Here is a 23,965-nt window from a genome sequence, read left to right as displayed (position 1 = left end):
TATGAACAGTACTGCTGTTAACCTGCTGAATAACATTAAAGTGTTCTATGGCAGGCTGTGGGTAATGTTGCTGTCGCTGAGAAGTTTGTCAAACTGACGATGGTTCAGACCTCTGGACCGGATGAAATTTACAGTGCGAACAACCACCTCCATGACGTGGTCCATTTTCAGCGACTTGCAACACAATGCCTCCTGGTGCAAAATACAGTGAAATGTCCAGAAACGATCTCCTCCATTAAGGGCTTGTACTTTGTCTTTGAACTTTGTCGCGACACCTGCTTTCTTTCCGACCATGGATGACGCCCCGTCTGTAGCCAGGCTGACAGCGAGGGACCAGTCCACTCCAACTCTGTCCAATACAGCAACGACAGAGCCGAAAATGTCCTCGGCTGTTGTGGTGTCCATCATTGGCACCAACTCAAGAAACTCTTCAGTAACAGTCAATGTATCATCAACTCCTCGAATAAATATGGCCAGTTGGGCCACGTCTGTGATGTCAGTGCTCTCGTCAATTGCCACGGAAAATACAATAAATCCTCTCTGCTATAGTATTCCTCGTCAGGCTAATATTGGCAAAAGCTTGTCGCTTCTCGGAACATACAAGTTCAGCCGCCTTCATCATGCATCGTTTAACAAAGTCACAGTTGAAATACGGCTTCGATGCTAATGCTGTTTCGCTAGAAATTAGGTAGCTGGCTTTTACCGCTGCTTCACTGACTTCTCGGCTCCGGATGAAAGTTGACTGCTGTTTCCTCAGACCCGCCAGCAATTCGTTCATCTTTTCTCTTCTCAGTTGTCCTTGAAACCCGTCATATTTTTCGCTCTGATGAGTCTTGTAGTGGCATCGAATATTATATTTCTTCAATACCGAAACTTGTTGCAAACACACCAAGCACAAAGGTTTTCCGTGCATCTCTGTAAATAAATAGGATGTGGTCCATTTTTCTTTGAAAATTCTACATTCCTTATCTACTTTTCTCCGTTTGGATAACGACATTTTGGCTAATGAGGGTGTAGCGGAAAGGCAGAGACCAAAGTATTAACAACGTCGTAACAAGCAGTAGATGGCGCATTGACACCGTCTGCTGTTTTGAGTCTGCCTCAGTGATGCGGCGTGTCTTCTAATCTGATGGAACGAGTGTGCCCCTTAGAGGATAAACCATGAATTGCAGCGAATTAAAAATATCAATTCCATGTCTTTTATGCATTTTTCCACTTTCAAATTATCCTGCGGGCCTGATTGAACCTCCTTGGGGGACGGTTCCGGCCCGCGGGCCGTATGTTTGACACCCCTGCTTTAACCCTCTCTCACTCTCTCTCCGCCACCCCTCTCTCTTTATTCCCCCTTAATATCTCTCTCTTTCTCTCTCTCTGTCTCTGCCTCTCCCTCTCTCTCTCTATCATTCCACCTCTCTATGTCTCTCTCACCCTCTCTCACTCTCTCTCCGCCACCCCTCTCTTTATCCCCCCTTAATCTCTCTCTCTCTCTCTCTCTCTCTCTCTCTCTCTCTCTCTCTCTCTCTCTCTCTCTCTCTCTCTCTCTCTCTCTCTCTCTCTCGCTCTCCCTCCTCCCCCCATCCAGTCTCTGCGTCCTCCTCCGGCGGTGTCGGCGGTTCAGTGAATGCGGCTGCGAGTGGAATGAGTAGGCGCCCTACCCGACGCGGATATTGTTCACTTTTACAGGAGGGCAAAGCAAAAGCTTCAGTTCTCTCACTCTCTCTGACTCCTTTTTTTTGTCTTTGAATCGCAAGTTTCCTGCTCTGGGTTGATTTTTGTTGTTGTTTTTATTTATTGATTGATTTATTTGTTTAAATGGCGGAAAGCGTAGAGCTCGCTGCCGGTCACCTGCACCGCATCGGACGAGCAGTGGAGTAACTGCATTGTTCCTTTTTTTTACGCAGCAGTTTGTGCTGCCTCTCTTGTTGCATTCGACTGATTTAAAATCATTTGACGCGGCGTTATATTATCAATAGAACCCAGCCTTGTCTTTTTTTGTTTTGCTTTCTGCCGCAACTGGTGTTGAAGGATGAATACAAATGGGATTTCCGCAGCAGCCAATGGAAAACTAAGCTATCATGGGAGAACGATACACGAATAAGATCGGGAACGAGTTGCCTTTGGATTGGTGAAAAAAACTTTGGATTCTGTCAAACGGGCCGCCGTTTATGAAGCGTATGATCGGTGGACGCGCGGCGATACGATTCCAAGAATGGATGACTTGTGGCATCACATCATCAACCTTGCGCACCTTCCCACGCCTTGGATGAGCGATCGGGATTTCTAGAATAGCCCCCTCCCCTCCACCCACTACCCCCCCTCCCTTGTGCTTCAACTGCAATAAATTCGGCTTCTTTCCTTTTCATTTTACAGCCGCGCTTGTGTTCGCCCATTCCCATGGAGCAGGGCTGATTAGTTTTTTTTCTCCAAGCCATGAGCAAGAGCCGCATCGCGTGAAATAGGAGCCCACTCTGCTCGCCCGTCGCCTCCCTCTCTCTCATCCCTTTTCACGACCACCACCACCACCACCCGGAGCCCAGCGAGCGCGCCTTCGCTTTCCGTTGGTGTGCATGGAAATGAAGGTACTGGCAAGCCTTGTTGCTTCCCATCCGCCTCCCAACGATGCCGCCCCGAGTCTCCAAAAGGAGTCAACTGCAACAGCTTTAGGTAGGATTTCATTTTTTGCATGTACTTTTTGCGTAATCTCCAATGTAGCTGAAAAAAAAACTCCCTATGTACTCTCAAAGGATTCCCTCAATAACACACACTCCCCAATTTACCAACGAGATACGTTCCGAATGGTCGTTCGTAAGCTGAATTTGTTCACAAGTTGCTTCAGTGCTACATTTTGTATTGGATGTATACCCTTATTCATCTCGCCATAAGAAACCATTAAAATGAGAATAATTTGTTCCCAAGTCCCCATAAAACTTAATTTTCTATGAAATAAGCCTTACAACTACACAAAATATACCTTATTTTATGTGTCTTAAATGTGCTATTGGGTTATAATGAAATAAACAAACTGTACTGTGTAACAAAGTGGTTTTATTGACCTTCGTGATAGTTGTTGATGTAGTTGCCTCTTGATGATATCCGAGTGAAATTGCTGTGCTTTCTGGGCGATAATACCCTCACTCACACTGTCACATGCTAGCTGCTTTTCATTAATCCAAATCAAGGTTTTCAACCTCTTCTATTACCTGAGACTGTTTCTTAGACAACATAGAAACACCCTTAGCCACACGTCGCAATGGTCGACTCATGAAGGTTCATCAGGTGAAAAGTTCTTGAGCTAAAGTGTTTGTAAACCAAGGTATACGTGTACTCTGCTTTCTTCCCACATTGGATTGGAATGAATGAGCCTTTATTACTCTCGCAGTGGAGAAATTGACTTTTCACAGCAGCTTAGTCATGAAAGAAACAGGAAAGGAAAGAAAGAAGTAGAAAAACACAATACATGAGCTGTTGGAAAGGCAGCCACTCTTGCGGTGCCATTTTGAAGTAAAACAAATAAAATAATAAAATAGCAAATAACATGACTACACAAAGACACATTCATGCTTCAGCACTTTCGGTACCCTCTTTGTGACATGAAGCAGTTCTCAATGAAAGAGGAGAGGACAAAAGCATCATTTTCAGCAGTGGATCAGGGACGTCATGGTGGAATGTGCATGTGTACTACAAGCTAAATGTTGAAAGCAAACACGCAGCTGTAGCATCCATTGACCAAAAGAGATTGTCTCACATCTCCTGTCCCACGTCAATCCGCTTCAATTCCAAACAGTGACAGTTCCACATATGCATCGGCGCTCTGCGCAGACGGTCTTTTCTTCTTATCCTCCTCAAGCCATGCATGTGTTCCAACGGTCGTTCGTAAGGATAATTTGTTCGTAATTTCTTCAGTCCTATATTTTGTAGAAAATGTATGTTAAAAGCTTGTATGCATATGTTTGAGGCTTGTATACGTAACCTGTATTGGTTTGTACTAAAAAAATAAACCTTTAATAAAATATATGCTCTATAAAGATATGTACATGTACACACGCTCCTCTGCTTACGAACATTCGAGTTACAAACAACAGCACATACGAACATTTTTGTAGTAACATGTACAATTCTCTCCAGTTGTACATGTACATATCTTTATAGAGCAGTGGTCACCAAACTACGAGCCGCGGGCCGTATTCGGCCCGTCAGCACATTTGGCCCGGTCCCCTGAACAATACCAGCGATGCTATCAGATTTTTTCCCTATTTGGCCTCCAGAAAAAAAAAAAATCCTTTTACAAGTCAAAAGTCGGGTTTCAATCATTATCTGTTCCTATTTTAATTAATGTAATCAATGTATGTTGTTTATAATTGTGATTGACCAATACCAACACGCCTGCTCACAATTGAACGCTAAAGGAGTCGGTCACAATGGGACGCGACACAAGAAAGTGACGTATGAGGAAGTGGAGGGGAGTCCGGTGGGACATTCAGGTGCGCTCAGTTTGGCGCTGTATTTGGTCCCAGACCCGTTTTCTCTTGTAAACCTTCCTGTCAAAGAGACAACGGAATAATGGCAAAAAGATTAGGTAAGAGAAAAATTGATTCAGAATGCAGGGTATTTAACCTGCAGTGGAGAAACGATTATTTTTATGTTCAATGCAAAGAAAAGGCTGTTTGTCTCATGTGACAAGAGGCGGTGGCGTTATTCAAAGAATACAATCTTCGCCGACACTATGAATCCCGTCACAAAGTACGATAGCTTGTAAGGCCAAATACGAGCAGACAAACTCTCAAAGCGAAAAAGTGAACTACTATATCAGCAGAATACATTTGTACGCCAAGCTCAGCTGAAGAAGGCATCCGTTCGGGCCAGCATTCGGTTGCTAAGCTGATAGCAAGCAGCGGTAAGCCTTTTACGGACGGAGAGTTTGTTAAGAAATGCATGGATGCTGTCGCGGAAGAGTTGTGTCCCGAGAAGAAATATGCATATAATGCCGTAAGTCTGTCGTCGAGTACAATCACCAGATGCGGTGAAGAAATCGGGATGAATGTATATGCCCAGCTGCAGCAGAAGACGAAAGAATTTGACTTTTTTCATTAGCACTGGATGAGAGCACGGACGTGCAAGACACAGCGCAACTGCTCATTTTTATTGGTGGAGTTAGCGCAAACTTTGAGATATGCGAGGAGCTGGCAGCCCTCCAAAGTCTCAAAGGGACTACCACGGAAGATGATATTTTTGACCAAGTGTACCAAACCATGGAGAAGTTGGACCTGAGTTACAGAACTGTTTATCGTCTGAAAGATGTATTCAGGCCCAACAGTCTCATTGACTTCTATGCCGACCTCCCAAACGACACATTTCCTAACATCAAAAAACACACAATGTTATTGCAAATGTCCCCATTGTGGGACGAATAAAGGTATTCTGATTCTGATGAAAATGTCCACAGTTTTTGGCAGCACGTATATCTGCGAGAAAAGCTTTTCTGGCATGAAACTGCTGAAATCTCCGATGAGATCAAGATTGACAGAAGAACATTTGCATCAGTGCTTGAGACTGACTGCAACTAGAATGGAACCTGATATTCAACTTCTCACCAGCCAGATGCAGACAACCAGTTCACACTGATGAACATACATAGGTAAGCTCACTTTTCTGACTTGCATGAGTCATTCTGAGCATTAACAAATATAATCATAATAAAATCTACTGGGATAAAATCCATTTTACAGCCATACTGGTAGTGAAATGTATTGTGCTGTGTAGATGCTGTATCACTTAGTTCACTTTCTCAACCTGCTTCCTTTGTGGTTTTCACAGGGAAGTTGATGAGAGAGAGCTGCAAACAGCGGTGTCTACAAGCCTACTGAAAACTACAAAAGGATTATAAGGAAGGAACACAAGAAGATTCTGCTCTGACAACTGAGCTGAACTTTTATCTGTGAAGATTGTTCATGGCACAACAGAAAGTTAATGTTCCATTGCTTTTTTTCCATGAAGAACACAGAGAGAGTTATTTCGTTATTATTTATTTCATAAATAGTGTTATTTGTTTCCTGGTTTTCTATGAAGAACCCAGTTATTTAGTTATTATTTATATCATAAATAGTTTTATCTCCTGATTTTTTTCTGTGAAGAACTCAGAGAGGGTTATTTAGTTATAATTTATTTCATTAATAGTGGTATTATTTTTTTTCCTGACTTTTTTCTGTAAAGAACCTGGAAAGGGTTATTTGGTTATGTGTGGCTTTCTGGAAAACATTTTTTCAAGCTCCCCTACGATCGTCACACTTTTTCTGTTACAAACTGACACCGGCCCCCCCACCACAGAGGGGAAAAGTTATGTGGCCCTCACAGGAAAAAAGTGTGGAGACCCCTGTTATAGAGCATCAATTTTATTCAATGTTTATCTTTCAGTACAGTCCAAGACAGGTTACTTCGACAATCCGAAACATATTTACATAAAACTTCCACATACTTATCTAAGCATTAAACATACAGACGCTCCGAACGTTCATTTGTAAGGTGAATTTGTTCGTAGATTGCTTACAAACAAGCGACCGTTCGGAGCGCATCTCGTTCGTAATTTGTGGAGCGTTTGTATGTTTCATGATTGGTATGTATAACGTACATACGAAGACTTTGTAGAATTCTCTCCAGTTGTACATGTACATGTCTTTGTAGAGCGTCTATAATGGGTTTAGTTTGATCGTTCGTCCCTGATTCATTGCTTCCACGGGCGTTGATGGCAGAGGATGGTTAAATCATCAGGAAGCCAGGTGTTGAACAGAAAGCTGGTTTAATCTTGAAGAGAGCGGAGACATCGTGGTGTTGGCTGAGAGGAAGAATGAAGGGAGAGAGAGACGAACTGGAATGGCAGAACATTTATACAGCGCGCAGTGTGTGATGCGATAGGATGTTACGTAATGTAGATGCGACACCATGTAAAGGAAGGCAAGATATGACGTATCAGGAAGTCCAAAACGTAAACATATATTAGAAAGCGATGTTTAGAGATGTTTGCATAGCGAATTACCCCAACATCTCCCCCCTGACGAACATATCTAACATCGGTGCAGGTGAACCGAAAGAAGAAAGAAAAAAGAAAAGAAAATCACAAAATAGAACAATCGCAATGGAAACAATTTCAAATTAAAGTCATGTCATTCGCTATAACAGCCAAATCTTCATGGCATCCTGGATGGTGATCACCAAGACGACGAGGAGGAACGAAATTGTTTGAAGCATTTGTCGCAAACAGGCCCCAGGGTGTGGCACGGATGAGCTGGTGACTGGGAAAGAGGTTGTGATCTGTCGACGGGGCTTCAGTGACGTGCATCGGGAATCTTCTTGACGAACGATATCCTCGCGAATCCAGATAAAGCTTGTGGCTGCTAAGACGGCCAGCAGCTCTGCAACCGGTCCATCCCACGTTGGTGTGGTCCACGTCATTCCCTTCAGACCGCAGCTCCATCCTGTGGAGAACAAAAGAAGACTCATGCCAGGTCACATGTCGAAAGGATGGTTTCATTCTACACATCACACTTTCTTGACGTTTCTGCAATGCATTCTCTCACAGAAATGGCAGTAAGTCATTGTTAGATGTTAGTACATGTTAGTGGTTAGTGAGTCTGCATTTCTGGAGGGCACCACTTTCTTGGGGAATGAGATTGCAGCCAACATCACTCACTACAAAAAGTGAAAATTTTGGCAATGATAATCTGAGCTATCGTCACTCCCCCCTGTTGAGACATGAAAACTGTCAATTTGCCAAGAGGGAACGTGTTTGCGTGGAACACGATCCATCATTGACATTGCACAGATTATCAATTTATATAAAACCATCTGTCAATCATTGTTCCATAAATTTGGAGGCCAAATTTTGGCAAGTCGCCACATTGCTTGGGTGGAGGACAGCCTTCCACAATTCTTTAGCACAAGTTGACATGGTCAGCAACATTATGGCAATCTGCGTAAATGGTCATCATACTCGCCTTTTGTCATTCAGTTGGAGGGCACAGTCAGTTTAGCTTCTGCATAGGACATCCATCCGCGCAACCCAGCTTCATCTCCGGTCACCCTGGCACGGATGCACCAGGAGTTCTCCCCTTCTGAAGGATCTCCTTCTCCCAATTCTGAAAGAAGCTGGTTAGCATGGAAGCCCTATGTCTGTGTAAGCTCTCAGTCGTACAGAAGTGGTCCATCGATGAGAAGGTTTCTTCAGCCGTCATCTGGACAAATTTGAAGGTTTCGGACGTTTCGCCTCCTATCCAAGACGCTTCGTCAGCGAACTAAAGTCTAACTGGTCGTATCGGCCCTATTTATATATCCCCAATGTCCAGACATGGCGTCACTGGACACAGCTACGATAGGTCCCTACTCTCAGGTTGGGGGGAGCAGAGGACCACTCCCTGTGGCCCCACTGATTGTTCCTACATTCCTGACTAACGACTGGGCTATTTGCCCCAGTCCCACCGGTATCACCTCATCAGCATTATGAATGTTGCCTACCCTGTTTTGCCCAAGCAGGCTATTGTATGAACGATACAAATTGAACCTCACCCCACCAGACCGGTTTAATGAAGGATTTTGTTGTTTTATAGGAATCACTTCTTTTACCCCCCTTTCAAACCATCTATGTTCTTTCGCTAATATTTTAACCTCATTGCCTTCAAATGAGTGGTTGCTAGCTTTTAGGTGCAAATGTACTGCCGATTGAGGCCCACTTGTATTATCCCTACGATGTTCATAAAGTATTTTTTTGAGAATTTGTTGAGTCTCCCCAATGTACTGCTCTTTACAATTTTCATTCTTACAATGTATGGAATAAACTACATTACTTCTTTTTTCATTTGGTAGCCTATCTTTTGGATGCACTAATTTTTGCCTTAACGTGTTTATCGGTTTAAAATAAGTAGGAATTTTGTGTTGCCAAAGGACTCTGTAATTTTTCAGAAACTCCTGCAATGTAAGGTACTGCTACTCCTCTCCTTTTTGCATCTTGAAAATTTTTGGTTTCATTCCCTACTCTTTCTTTCTGACATTCGTTGAATGACCACTGAGGGTACCCACAGTTAGTGAGTGCTGTCCTGATATGTTTTGACTCCTTTTCTCTACCTTCAATGCTAGTTGGTATTAGTTTAGCCCTATGCTGATAACTCCTAGTTTGTGTTGGAAAGGGTGGTTAGAGTCAAAAAGTAAGTATTGGTCAGTGTGCGTAGCCTTCCTAAAGACTTCTGTTTTTAGCCCTCTGTCCTCTTTTATAATTACTTTACAATCCAAGAAGGCTCGTTGGTTCTGATGAGTAAATTTAATGTTGATGTCTACAGAGTTGAGGTGATCCGTGGAAGATTGAATTTCTTATTTTTTAATTATGACAAAAGTGTCGTCCACATATCTAAACCAGTGTCTAGGTTTTGTCCCCGGGAAGGATGTGAAGGCCTGTTTCTCCATCTCTTCCATGTACAGATTAGCCACTATGGGTGAAACTGATGAGCCCATAGCACAACCATGAATTTGTTTATAAAATTCCTCCCGAAGTGGAGTGGAAGCCCTATGCAATATAATATCTGATTGCGCCTGAATCTCTGACTGACCCCCACTCAACTTATCCGTCAATTTCATTCTTACCGGCGAGAAATTACTTTGATGTGCACTGCATTCAATTTGTTGGATTATTTTGATCGTTCGCCCTTGGTTCATTGCTTCGACGGTTGTTGATGGAAGAGGATGGTTCAATCATCAGGGAGCCAGGTGTAAAACAGAAAGTTGGTTTAATCTTGGAGAGAGCGGAGACATCGTGGGGTCTGCGAAGCAGGAAGCATGGCGAGAGAGCGAGTCTGCGGGAGTATTTATGCAGCGCACAGTGTGTCACGCGATAGGATGTGACGTAATGTAAATGTGACATCATGTAAAGGAAGGCAGATTACAGAGCGATGTTTAGAGATGTTTGTATGGCGAACTAGTCCAACACAATTCATAATAATGATAATTTGTAATCAAATCAATCTCGACAGGTTACCCTGCCTTTTTAGTCGTAACTATAAACTACTTTTGAACTGACAAATGTCATCACTGTACGCAAAGCCTGCCAGACGATAATTTAGCATATGCGGCTGTCTTAATAAACGTTGGATTTCCGCCATCGCATCTCCAACGTTGGATATCTTTCGTTCGATCAAGCCTAATTGTCACAATTTGTCGCTCGCTAGATGGTTGGATGAGAACTATTTGCAAAAAATAAAAATTGTCATGCATTTTAATAAATGCCAAACACCATACTTTTGGAAATCAAAACTATTATCAATAAGGGCTCTGTCATCGATCCCAAATCACCAGTTGGGTGTGCCAAACTCTAGATGTGCAGGTGCATCACACCAGCCGTTGCAGCTTCTCTTTGTCGGATCTCCTATGACAATTGAAACAGAGATTAAATTGTGTTTCCAAAAACATCAGGAATCAAAATGCAGAATCAAAATGCGAGAACTCTGATTCAGCAGTGTCTGCGCCTGGAAAATCACAGGATGGGTGGATGTAATTGGCTTGTGCATCTCACAGTTCATCAATTCCTCCTGCAAATTGAACAATTTCTCAACCACCATCCCAGCAGTTCACATCACCTGCATGAAAGCATAATGAAAAAAAGTTTAGTCAACAAATTTTGCAATTCAATCGTGTCCTCTTCAAATTAATTTCTCCGCTTAGAAACTAATAAAGGTGAATCAAATCATCTGTTCTTTGACTTCAGGGGGATGACAATTGTCAGGTCAAAACAAGTGTAATGATCATGACACAATCGTTATCTCAATCTATAAAAACTCTTCTCTTACGGAAAGTTCCACGATATCAACTGGTGAATCTCTTTTAATTAATTAATCACCAGCGAATCAAGCAACATTTACCTTGCCAATTCCATCCAATTCGAGAGAAATGTTCCTGTCATTTAGCCTAATTTACTTTTTCCAATTGAACTGTCATTTTAGACAAATTCCATATAATTTTGCATTCGGCCAAATCACGATTTCAAAATGATTCGTCCCGATCGCAGACAAAAACATTGGAATCCTGACTTCAAGGTGTTCAATTCTCTTAGTTAAAACAATGTATTTAATCTAACAAAAAAACTTTACTTTTGCTTTCAAATTCACTCAAGTTCGGCTTCTGTTTATTCATCTGTTTGTTAGGTTATTTATTTGTTCACTCAGTCTAATTTGCCTGCCTATTTAATGTAGTTTTTGTTTCAAGTCGACAGTATTCATCAAAGATCGATGAGAATGTTTTTTTCAGCCGTAATCTGTACAAATTTGAAGGTTTCGGACGTATTTGTACAGATTTGTACAGATGACAGACTGAAGAAACCTTCTCATCGATGGACCACTCCTGTACGACTGAGAGCTTACATAGACGTATTCATCAAAGAGCTATGGGAAAAAAAACAGTGTTATGTCTTTCATGAAGAATTCGAGCTGTAATGATTGGACAGGTTTACCAATGAGACAGGATAGTCCTCTGCACGGGACCCCCATTGAGTCCTCTTGTAATAACAAGGCAATCTCTCGTCCTGTGAAGAAGAGAGAACTGGGCGGCAGAATTACATGCGGCAAAAACAAAGGTTTTTTTTGCACAATACGTTTGTGAATGTTAATGCAAACCTTATTCATCCTGGAATGCGGCTGTGAATTTACCCCCACCCCCTCTTTCGGGCAGAGAAGAAGAAGGAGGAGGAGTGGGCTGTCCGCGCTCTCTAGTCAACCCCCCCTCTCCCCCCGTCCCTTTGTTACAGTGAATCTCACACAACACACGCACATACACAGAAATACACTAATACATTGCGCGCACACACGCAAAGCACACGATGAAACGCACAAAAAGGAAGACAAAAGACACACACAAAAGACAACGGACAGACGGCTCCCCCAAACGCCCCCCCCCCCCACGATCTACTGCAGCTGCAATTAAAGAGAAAAGAACACTTTATCGTCTGGGTCCAAATTAATAAATCCATTTTTCGCCAGCCCTTGCGTGGGTCTCGGTCTTAAGCCCTATAGTCCACCAAGCGCACGGAATATGACTCTTAACCCGTACAAGCATTAAAGAGTCTAGCGTAGTAAGACTACACCCACAGAGCTCGGGTAGAATTGGTCTACCTTACGACATTCACCTGCCCTCAAGCTCACCGATGCACAGATTAACTGTAGTTAGAATTCTTTTGGCCGGAAGAATTCCACAATACATTCACTCAATATAGCTGCATGCTAGAGGTCCCAACTCACCCGTGAAAAAATCCTGAGTGACGGACACCAGAAGGGAGGGACGGCCCACTCTTTCCGAACACTGTCGAAAGAAAAAGAGAGCTTTGTTCACTTGAGGGCCCACTCCTTCCCCCACTCTCGAAGCCATCAGCTAGGATCCGGGTCTTTCACGGCACCAATAATAATTGGTTTATTTTGATCGTTCATCCCTGATTCATTGCTTCTACGGGCGTTGATGGCAGACGATGGTTAAATCATCAGGAAGCCAGGTGTTGAACAGACAGTTGATTTAATATTGAAGAGAGCGGAGACATCGCGGTGTCGGCTAAGGAGGAAGCATAGAGAGAGAGAGAGACAAACTGGAATGGGAGAGCTTTATACGGCGCACGGTGTGTGACATAATGTAGATGTGACATCATGTAAAGGAAAGCCATGTTTAGAGATGTTTTTATAGCGAATTACCCCAACAGTCTATTTTATGTAAAATGTATTTTTCAGTACAAATAAGGAATGTAGCCTCCTTCTTTCTCCATCTTGAGCAATGACTCCTTGTAAGCTCTGGCAGCTTTATTGTCAGAATTTGGTGCCTCACCATGATGAGTAACACTATGAATCCCTGTACGACGCTTAAAGTTCTCGAACCATCCGTGTCTAGCCTTGAAATCATCAATGGATGACGAACTTCCAGGTTGCCTTTTGACGACACCGTTGAAACAAGTCCAAATATCACTTTTTTCTATCCATTGTTCTCTTGTGTTGGATTCATTCAGAGGCTTGGGAATACATTGGATTGGATTGGATTTTAGTTTCTCAGTGGAGAAATTGACATTTCACAGCAGCAAAGTTATGAAACGAAGAGGAAAGGAAAGAAAGAAGTAGAAAAACAAAATACAGGAGCTCCTGGAAAGGCAGCCACTCTCGCGGCACCATCCTTAAATCAAAAGAAGAAAAAGAAAAACTGATTATTATTATCGAGTGATTCAATTTGATGTTTTCCGGAAAGAATTCGTAGCAAGATCGTAATGGATTTTGAACCAGTATTTTAACCCTCCTATGGTCTTCGGGTAAAAATGACCAGAAACTGTTAAAAATGCCCAAAAAACATATTTTTTTTTAACTTAACTTTTTTAATGTTCATAGATTGTCCCTCACTATAGAAAAAATGTTTTTTTAAATTCTAATTTCCATTGAAGCTGTTCAAAAAACAAGTACAGTGGTATCTAGGCTTACGCACTTAATTGTTTCCCAGACAGAATGTGTTATCCACGCTGCTTTTCGTTAATCCAAATTAACATACGTTTTTCAACCTCTTCTGTTGCCCGAGACCGTTGCTTTGACAGCACAGAAACACCTTTAGCAACACACGCACCTTTAATGGCATGGTAGCAATGGTGAACTTAGCATATTGCTACTGGGCTGTTAAATCAGACAAACGCACACCTCTTTCGTGTTTCTCAATGATCCACTTCTTCTCCTCGACCGTAATTTTGTTTTGTGTCTTCTTCGACTGAACACTAGCCTTGTTTTCGGTCCCATAACAGCAAAAGGATCTGTTTTAAATCCTTGAAGACGATTGACGATTGAAGATTACTCCGCCAGCCGTGGTGAGGCGGCGTTCCGTGTGTATCCCGAAAAGTAGTGCCTATGCCAAGGTTTAATTTTCATAAATTTAACATTCGTAAACCGAAAAATTAATAAGGCAAGGTGTTCGTAAACCGACCCACTGTACAAAGGTAGTATTTGAGTGAAAATGACCCGAGGGGAAATCAAGTTGAAATTAATTTGTTTACTGCCATTCTCAAATGTATTTGTAATTTGAAAATATGACGTAGAGGGTCACGATCTGGTTGGCGACCAACGGTTGGACCTGTCGGCACCGCCTGCACCTGCACAGGTGTTGCTCGTTCCAATCAGTGGCACTTAAAAGGACTCCCGGCACCACCATTCATTGTTGGGGTCATTGTTTGTTTCACCCTGTCAGGTTTGTTCCTGCTGACTTTATTTTAATACAATTTGTCAAATACACCCTGCTGCTCCATTCTGCCTGCTTTTTTGGGATCCACCACCATGACCACCTTGCAAACCGTTCAGTTAAGCTGCTTATTTGGGGGGTTTACTGAAGACGGGTCGTTTTGACCCGAAGGACACGAGGTGTATACAGAAAATGAGGACAACAGGAGTGTTAATGATTACCACATCTACGAGTTTGATCGTGGTGTGAATGTGTACGCGTGTGCGATTGGATCGGATTTGCCTTTATTAGTCTCGCATTGGAGAAATTTACATTTACAATTTAAATTTCCCCATTGTGGGACGAATAAAGGTTTTCTAATTCTGATTCTGATTCTGATTCTGATTATACAACAGCAAAGTTATGAACGGAATGAAAGCAGAAAAACAAAATACAGGAGCTGCTGTAAAGGCAACCACTCTCGTGGCACCGTCTTGAAGTCAAAAGAACAAAAAAAAAAACTAAATAACTAATAACATGACAACACAAAGACACAGAGTTATTCTGCGCGCACCTGACTTTTGTTCTTTTTGTTTTTCCAGAGGCGACTAAATGATTTTCTCCGGGAGGATTTCGAATCGGCGAAATGATGCTCCTTCTCCTGCTGGCAACGGTTTCCTGTTCAATCTCAAGCTCCTCCCTCTCGTCCCCCACCATGTCGGACGGACTCCCAATGGCCGAGACTGCCGCTCCGGACTTGATGTCCGAGACTTGCAGCGCCTGCTCCTGCCTGTCGCTGGAAAACGTGCTGTACGTCAACTGTGAAAAGATGGCCGTATATCGCCCCACGCAACTCATCCCGCCTGTGTCGTCATTGTACCACCTCAACTTCCAAAACAACCTTTTAATTGTCCTGTACCCAAACTCATTTCTCAACTTCAGCCATGCCGTATCTCTGCAGCTGGGGAACAATCAGCTGCAGAATATCGAAGGTGGCGCCTTTGCGGGGATGAGCGCCTTGAAACAGCTGCACCTCAACAACAACGAGTTGAAGGCGCTGCAAGCGGACACCTTTCAAGGAATCGAAAACTTGGAATACCTTCAAGCCGACTACAACTTGATCAAGTACATCGAAAAGGGATCGTTCAACAAACTGCACAAGTTGAAAGTGCTGATTCTGAACGACAACCTGATTCAGGCACTTCCTGAGAACATTTTTCGCTTTGCCTCCCTCACACACCTGGACATCAGAGGAAACCGGATCCAGAAGCTTCCTTATTTGGGAGTTCTGGAGCACATTGGGCGGATTGTGGAGCTGCAGTTGGATGACAACCCTTGGAATTGTACCTGCGACTTGGCACCTCTCAAGGCTTGGCTGGAAAATATGCCTTATAATATTTTTATTGGGGAGGCCATCTGCGAAACGCCCAGCGACTTGTATGGAAGGCTGCTGAAAGAAACCAACAAGCAGGAACTTTGCCCGATGGGCACTGGAAGTGACTTTGACGTTCGAATGCCACCTGCGCTCCCCGACGCGGCTAAGTCCTCCCCAGCGACCTCCATGTCTGCAATGACCACCAAATCGCCAAAGGCCACCGACTCATCCAAGATGTACGGAAATGGGATTGTTGCCGGTTTGCCCCCATTTGGAAGAAATAGCCAGATTGTTTCCTTTCAGACACGGAGCCCCCCGGTGTTATGCCCGCAGCCTTGCGGCTGCAAAACCCACCCCTCGGATTTTGGCATTAGCGTCAGTTGTCAGGAAAGAAACATCAAACGTCTGGCAGATCTTATTCCAAAACCGCCAAACGCCAAGAAACTTCATCTGAGTGGCAATTACATTAGTGACATCAGCCCGAATGATTTCCACGGATTTGAAGGTCTGGATTTACTTCATCTTGGCAGCAACCAAATTGTCAGCGTCCAGAAGGGAGTCTTTGCGAACCTCACTAATTTGAGAAGACTGTATCTGAATGGCAACCAGCTGGAGCAGTTACACCCCGAGATGTTTTTGGGCCTGGCAAACCTACAGTACCTGTATTTGGAATACAATGCCATTAAAGAAGTCCTAGCCGGCACGTTTGACTCCATGCCAAACCTGCAGCTCCTCTATCTGAATAACAATGTGCTCCGGAGTCTTCCCGCCTATGTGTTTGCAGGCGTCTCCTTAGCCAAACTCAATTTGAAGAACAACCACTTCATGACGCTGCCGGTCAGTGGCGTCCTGGACCAGCTGCGCTCTTTGACCCAAATAGACCTGGAGGGCAACCCGTGGGAGTGTTCCTGCGATTTGGTGGCTCTGAAGCTATGGCTAGACAAGCTCGGGGACGGAGTGGCCGCCAAAGAGGTGAGGTGCGCCTCCCCGGTTCAGTTCTCCAACATCGAACTCCGGCTTCTGAAAAACGAGATCTTGTGCCCAAAGCTGATCGCCCGGCCACCCTTTATTTATACAAGCGCCACCCCGCTGCTGACTTCCCAGTCACCCGCGGGAGTCGGCAAAGCCCAGCCGGGAGGACCCGTGCCCCTCTCCATCATGATCCTGAGTATCCTGGTCGTGCTAATCCTCACAGTGTTCGTGGCCTTCTGCCTTCTAGTCTTTGTCCTCAGACGGAATAAAAAGCCAGCCGGTCGGCAGGAACTGGGGAATCAGGAGTGCGCTTCCATGTCACTGCAGCTGCACCGGCACGGCCACAAGTCGGGCAAAAAAGGTTCGGTTCCAGGAGACGAACTGGGGGCCCAGACCTTTATCCCCCAAACCATCGAACACATCAGCAAGAGCCACACTTGCGGTATTGGACGTTCATCCGACCTGGACGCCGGCTTTCAGTTTGCTGATTCGCAAAGGCAGAAAATTATCCTTCGCAGTTGCGCCGAGAAGGACAAGGACGCGCTTTCCACCTTGGAGCGCCAAAAGCGCCTCAGTACGATCGACGAACTTGAGGAATTCCTCCCCAATCGAGATCCCGGCATGTTTATCCAAAACTTCCTGGACGGCAAGAGAGATTTCAGCAGCATCGGAATGGGCGGCTACGAAATCCGCTACCCGGAGAAAACACTTGATCGAAAGACGAAGAAAGCCTCGCTGATAGGTGGCAACCACAGTAAGATCGTGGTGGAGCAAAGAAAAAGTGAGTATTACCAGCTGAAAGCCAAACTCCAAGTAACACCTGATTACCTTCAGGTGCTTGAGGAGCAGACCGCACTGACCAAAATGTAGAAAGCGAATGCGTGCCATTCAGTGGCGTGACGGCGTACAAACGTGGCAGCGTCAGACGCAGGTCAAAACAGATGGGGGAGGTCATCACGTCGGGGTCACCACCTCCCCCTTTCCAGTTGCACGCGTCATGTAACCGCCCAATGTTTTCTTTTCTATCTTCCCTTTTCTCTTTGCAGCCAGCTGTGCGCACACACTCCCTCGCACACACACATATTCAGCCAAAAAGTGCCTTCTGGGAAATCCTAATGACCAGGGCTTAGATGGACAAAATGGCTCCATACTACAAAGCTTTTACTTGGATCAACGAGGATACACGTTAAAGTGAAGTGAAAGACACTTGGATCATACCGTGACGCATGTATGGATCGGCATCTCCACACCACAAGACAGCCTACAGACAACCAGACGGTCTTAGTCGTTTTTTTTTTGCTGCCCTGGAAATGGCGCCTTTTCATTTTTTCCTCTCCATTTTTGTTGCTGGTGTTATTTTCTTTCATATTCATATTCATTTTTTACACCGCTTCCTGAAACTGCTTGAGAATATACCTCGCCGGTTCATATACAGTCAGAGAAGAAAAAATGAGGGCACCTCAGTCGTGTCCTTGGCTGCAAAATGTACAGGTACAGGTAACATCTGACTTACAACCGAGTTCCGTTGTGACCAAACGGTCGTAAGTCAAAATGGTCGTCAGTTGAAACCCATTCAAAATGTTGAATAGAGACTTGGAGGCTAAATGACTGGCAAACTCCCCCGTCTGGTGCCATCACACGGTCGATTGCTGTGCGAGAGTGATATGCTGGCTGGCTGGCCAAAATTGGCCTACGCGTTGCCGGCCTGCTAGCTCGTTGCGGTGCCATTGCGTAGAATTAAAATTTTAAGAAATGGGGTCTGGAGGTCATGGTCCTAAGTATGGTTGGTCTTAAGTCAAGCCGGTCGTAAATTGAATGTTACCTGTAATTTGTTACGACTACTTTCTGGGATGAGTTACAACGAACCACTCAGTGGATTCTACCTTCTCTTCTTTAGTTGTATTGTATTTTTTTGTTCTGCATTGTTTGGAATTTGCTTTGTTCTTGGGGAAACTCTCTGGGGCTGCTTGCAGACTATATGCTATTTTTTTCAGGATAGCACAATCCTGAATCGCCATTCTACGCTGAAAGGCAAAATGACTCTGTTTTTTTTTTTTTTTGGTGTTCATTGGAAGGCAACAATCGCAAACTCTCGAGACTTTGACCCATGACTTTTTTTCTTTTGTATAAAGAGCCATGTTCAAATACAATTGAGTGCGGGAGTATGAAACTCTGGTCCTCGACGGCCGCCGTCCTACATGTTTTCCAAGTCTCCCTATTGCAACGCACCTGATTGGAGGGAACGGGCTCATGTCAGACTTCCACAGAACTTGCTGATGATCTGATCATGAGAATCAGATGTATCCATTGAATCAGGTGCGTTGCAATAGGGAGACTTGGAAAAAATGTCGGACCGGAGGACCGGATTCTGACACCCATGGTCTAGTGCAGGGATGTCAGAATCCCATCCTCGAGGGCCGCCTTCCTACATGTTTTTCAAGACTCCCTGTTGCAACACACCTGATTCAATGGACACACCTTATTCTCATGATCAGATCATCAGCAAGCTCTGCAGAAGTCTGACATGAGCCCGGTCCCTTGAATCTGGCGCGTTGCAATCGGACTTGGAAAACATATTGGACGGCATCCCTCGAGGACAGTGTTTGACACCCTGGTTTAGTATGTATCCCAATGGAGTTGTGTTACGATTTCAAAATGTGTGATTTTGGGGTGGAAGCCAGTAGGGATGTTGGTTCAAGTGAAAAGCCAAGGATAAAAGAGTACAAAGCTGCTTGCCATGTAAGCGTAACTTGGAATTTATTTTGTAAGTCTTACATCATTTTATCAGTGGGACTGGTTTGTAAAATACACTGACAAGTATTTGCACGCACACACATGAACACACATGACCAAACACACACACACACACGCGCACACACACAGATGCTGTATGACGGAAAATCATCCCCCGGGAGACTGCACCCCAGACTCAGTTATCACTTCAGAGTGAAGGTAGTTTATTTTTCTATGCAGGGTTATTTAAAGAGATGATTGTCTTATGAAAGAAAAAAAAGTGGATAGTACGTAAATGCCCTGAGAAGAAGTAACTTTGATGGCAGGTAATCCACGTCACGGGTAGACGTGACAGAGGATTTGCTTCATTGTTTTTTTTTTCCTGTTTTCTGTTTGCTTAACAAGTTAACATGATGGTGAAATGTGATCTGTGTTGTTTCGCATGACAAGTCTGCGAAGGCTCACTCGGCTTCCTTATTTTTACAACTCCGCCCCCACCCCCCACGGCATCTTGTAAAAGGTTTCTTATGAACTTATGCAACCAAAATAAATGTGCATTCAACTAACATAAGGTTCCGGGTTGTTGATGTGCGAGTGGTCAATCTGGAAACGTGCACACTCTTAAAATGAAGGACAGAATCATATCAAAGGCCATGTGCAATATTCGGGAACGCTCAAGTCGGAAACGGCTTGAAATGTTGTTTGTTTTATTTATGTTTGAGGTCGCCGTGTGGCAAGAGAACACACAGTTCGAAATGGATTTGTTTCACTACACGCCAAGGAAAAGGTTTCTTCAGCCGACTTCTTTAAAAGTGTCGGACATTCCGCTCCTCATCTGAAAAGATTCATCAGCGAACTAAAGTTGTGCTGTTAACCCTATATCCCTAATGGACAGGGGTGGCAGTGCCAGACCTCTGCTTTGATTGGTCCCTGCCATAGAAATAGTTAGATTTAGAAGGGCCCAAAGGAGCCAATAGCATTGCGCCCCGCGGTCACTGATGACGTCACGAGCTGTAGCCTCTGACACAGTTCCGTACCATATGAATAATTTTTGCTCGTTTTTCGTCGATTTTCTTCCGGTATTTGACGAAATTCTAATACTTTGTAGCTAAATATGTTTTAGAAGACAACTACTTCACTCTCACGCCGTCTTTCGGCGCCATGTGAAGTCCAAAAACCTCAACTTTCAAGATCAGATATGCTTTGGATTATTTTTTTTTTATAATACAAAACATACAATTGCAATTAAATACACCACTATTGATGTATATTTATTCAGAGTCTAAAAATGTTATGAATGATAGAAATGACAGCGCTTTAAGATTGAAAATTCAAATACATAGTATAATTATCTTTTGAGTGTGATTGTAACCAATCTTCAAATGTGAAAAAAATAACATTCATAAAGAATGATCATACTTAATTGGTGATCGGAATTGGACTAAATCAGAAATTGTAGAGGATTAGGTAACACTGTGTATAGTCCAACACTTTTATATTAATAATTATTTTTCAATAATAATGCCAAATTTAAATTGTCCTCATCACTCTCATCATTTAAAATTTCCTTTTTTGGGGGCGTTGTTAAACTAATTTTTCAGTTAATATACAACCACAGAAATTTGAACAAGATATTCCACTACTTTTACAGCAACATTGAGTGTGCAATTGTCACAGCCAGTAAAACAATGAAAGCTGATTAATTAGTCAACCATATGATGACTTGAATGAGATAACATTTTTTGAAACTTCTAACCTCATTGACCTGCAAAAATTACACTGCGATTCAGTTTTGATCGAAGAAAACTCTTCATCAAGTCATCATTCTGTAGGCGAGTGATATGGTAGGAAGATATTAGTGATTGTTCTGATGAGGTCTATGGTATGGTTCTCAATACCATCTCGGGTTATGATCTCGTGTTCCAAATCGAAAAGGGCTAGATGGCCAACTGCAGCAACAACACCAGAATCAGAATCAGAATCAGAAGCATCTTTATTGCCAAAATGAAGAACAGCTAGAACGTACTTATACACGGTCGAAGATCGAAAACAGGACGAAAATTAGTCGCTAAAAGATCGCAAAACGAATTATTTTTTTTCTTTTTATAGAAATTTCATTTTCACTCACTTGAAGAACGAAATTCCTTTGTTTTTCAGCTTGTAGTTGAAGCATCCGTAAGCGAAACATTGTGGCCCCCAACTGTTGTTCCTTTTTACAGCATCCATACGTTAAATAGACCTAAATACGCTCAAAACTATCCTATTTCTATGCCAAACCAAGCCACGTTACTATGGACGCTACAACTCGTGACGTCACTTCCGGGTTTGCAATCAACCTCGTCTCTACGCTACTTCTACTACCTATCTATTTCTATGGTCCCTGCCCTAAGGTTGGGGGAGTTTTGACTGATTACATCAATTGAATGAATCTCTAGCACTGATGGACTTGTTAGCACTGGTATCACCTCATTAGCATGACAAAGCCTAGGTAGTAACGAACTAAGAATTATGTTTCAAAGGACAGTCTAAAACCACCATGACGAGTTAGTGAAGGGTTTTGCTGTTTTATAAAAATAGCTTCTTTCACTCCTCTTTCAAAGCATCTGTTTTCTTTTGCTAAGATTTGAACCTCACTGTCGTCAAATGAGTGGTTGCTAGCATGTAGGTGCAGAAGTACTGCAGATTGCGGCCCGCTAACATTGTCCCTGCGATGTTGATCAAAGTCTTTTTTGAGCATTTGTTTAGTTTCCCCAATGTACTGCTCTTTAAAATCTTCATTTTTACAATGTATTGATTAAACTACATTACTATGTTTTTTATTTGGAGGCCTATCTTTTGGATGGACTCATTTTTGTCTTAAGGTATTCATCGGTTTTAAATAGGTAGGAAATTTATGCTACCAAAGGCCCCTTTATAGTTTTTTTTTCTCAGGATTTTTGGTTTATTTCCCTATTCGTTTCTTTTGACGTTTGTTAAAAGACCACTGTGGGTAAGGGATATATTGTGGCGAGCACTCGGACCATGCCTCTCACCCAGCAGGCATACAGCAGGGGGCGTGTTTGATGCTTTGCCACATTTCCAGATGCTTGTTCAGATCCACTCGTTAGCAGTTGAAATAAAGACGTGTCTATCGTCAGTAATGCATGCTCCTTTCCTACTGCTACAATGGTGACCCCGACGTGATAATCCCTGCTACAACATATCTGTTATTGGGGATATACAGTATATAAGGTCAGAGTTACCAGCAAAACTTTAGTTGGCTGACGAAGCCTTTCCGATGAGGAACGAAACATCTGACATTTTCAAAGAAGTACAGATGACATCTGAAGAAAGCTTTTCCTTAATGGACCACTCCTGTATAACTGAGAGCCTACACAGACTTTTCAGTCCATGTGTTTATTTTTTTTTTTTCTATATTTATAACGAAACGGATTGTCAAGTTCAACCGATGACATTCAAGCTGTTTTGTTGCAAACACATAGAATGTAACTTGGATAGTATAACAAATAGAAATTTCTACCGGACATAAAACTCCTGTATAATGGTTATTTTTTCTGTTGTATTATCCTGTTAATATGAAGGTATTAAAAGGAGCATTCATTTGCATTGTGTTTTTACAATTAATTTCATGTTGCACCAGTCTTTCGGGCGAAGCATTTAGGTTGCAACTTTCACGTTGAATGAAATGAAAAGTTGAATTGTTTTAGAGCTCGTGTTGGTAAGACGACATCGGAAAGTGCCACGGTCTTTGCACCTGTTGAGTTTATGAAAGTTTATGAAGCTTTTCTGTTTGATTCATGCAAACAATACTAGTAGTAGTAGTAGTAGTAGTAGTAGTAGTAGTAGTAGTAGTAGTAGTAGTAGTCATAGTAGTAGTAGTACGAGTAGTATTGGTATTAGTATTAGTATTAATATTAGTGTACTAGTAGTATTGGTATTAGTATTAGTATTAATATTAGTATTAATATTAGTAGTAGTAGTAGTAGTAGTAAATTTAATTTTTAAGCGCCTTTCAAAACTCTCAAGGTCACTTTACAGTCACTGGATCAGTTTTTCTGTGGGTGAGCAGCGATAACCACACGCGCCAGCGTTCACTCAACCCATAAGTCACTCAAATAGATAGAAAGCGAGACAGCTAGCTATTAGATAGCTAACTAGCCAATCGATAGCTAATAATACCCAGTTAACCAGCCAGCTAGCTAATAGCTAGCTAGCGAGCTGGATAGATAGCTAACAGATAGCCAGCAAGCCAGCCAGCTTGATAGCCAATAATACTACTACTACTACTACTACTACTACTACTACTACTACTAACTAATAATAATAATAAGAAGAAGAAGACATTTCATTTGTAAACGCCTTTCAAAACTCTCAAGGTCACTTGAGAGTCACTGGATCAGTTTGTCTGTGGGTAAGCAGCGACAGCCACACGCGCCAGTGATCACTCAACACGGAAGTAACTAAAATAGATAGAAATAGCGAGCTAGCTAGCCAATAGATAGCTATTAGATAGCTAGCCAGATAGCTCTTAGATAGCTAGCCAGATAGCTAATAGATAGCTAGCCAGCTAGCTAATAGCTAGCTAGCTAGCTGGATAGATAGCTAACAGATAGCCTCATATACAAATGTCTGCTTGTCCGTCTGAGACATTAAAAAGGGTGCTGATGATTTCAATTTGTCAACAAAAAA

The 23,965-nt window shown here is 42.9% G+C and overlaps 1 protein-coding gene and 1 long non-coding RNA gene across 3 annotated transcripts; one reads left to right on the top strand and one right to left on the bottom strand.

The window, feature by feature from the left end:
- The first annotated feature begins 1,635 nt into the window (after nt 1-1,635).
- Nucleotides 1,636-19,136, top strand: slitrk4 (SLIT and NTRK-like family, member 4). Of its 2 annotated transcripts, none has more exons than XM_088991105.1 (3): nt 1,636-2,664; nt 14,799-17,324; nt 17,594-19,136. In XM_088991105.1, the coding sequence occupies exons 2-3, from the start codon at nt 14,843-14,845 to the stop codon at nt 17,671-17,673; spliced, it is 2,562 nt and encodes an 853-aa protein (XP_088847231.1). In that variant the 5' UTR covers nt 1,636-2,664; nt 14,799-14,842; the 3' UTR covers nt 17,674-19,136. The 2 variants fall into 2 exon arrangements, with proteins under 2 accessions (XP_088847231.1, XP_088847230.1); XM_088991104.1 differs by having other exon boundaries at nt 17,590-19,136.
- LOC148902504 (uncharacterized) lies at nt 6,383-11,734 on the bottom strand. Its single transcript, XR_016118040.1, has 3 exons — nt 11,483-11,734; nt 7,989-10,613; nt 6,383-7,469 (listed from the first exon to the last, which is right to left on the bottom strand). It is a non-coding gene; the product is annotated as an uncharacterized LOC148902504 (long non-coding RNA).
- Nucleotides 19,137-23,965: the final 4,829 nt, after the last annotated feature.

This window comes from Hippocampus bargibanti, linkage group LG02 (genome assembly GCF_051943395.1).
Source record: "Hippocampus bargibanti isolate YZ-2025 linkage group LG02, ASM5194339v1, whole genome shotgun sequence".
In the NCBI taxonomy this organism is placed as follows: Eukaryota; Metazoa; Chordata; class Actinopteri; order Syngnathiformes; family Syngnathidae; genus Hippocampus; species Hippocampus bargibanti.
This window is presented reverse-complemented; position numbering and strand designations above follow the sequence as displayed.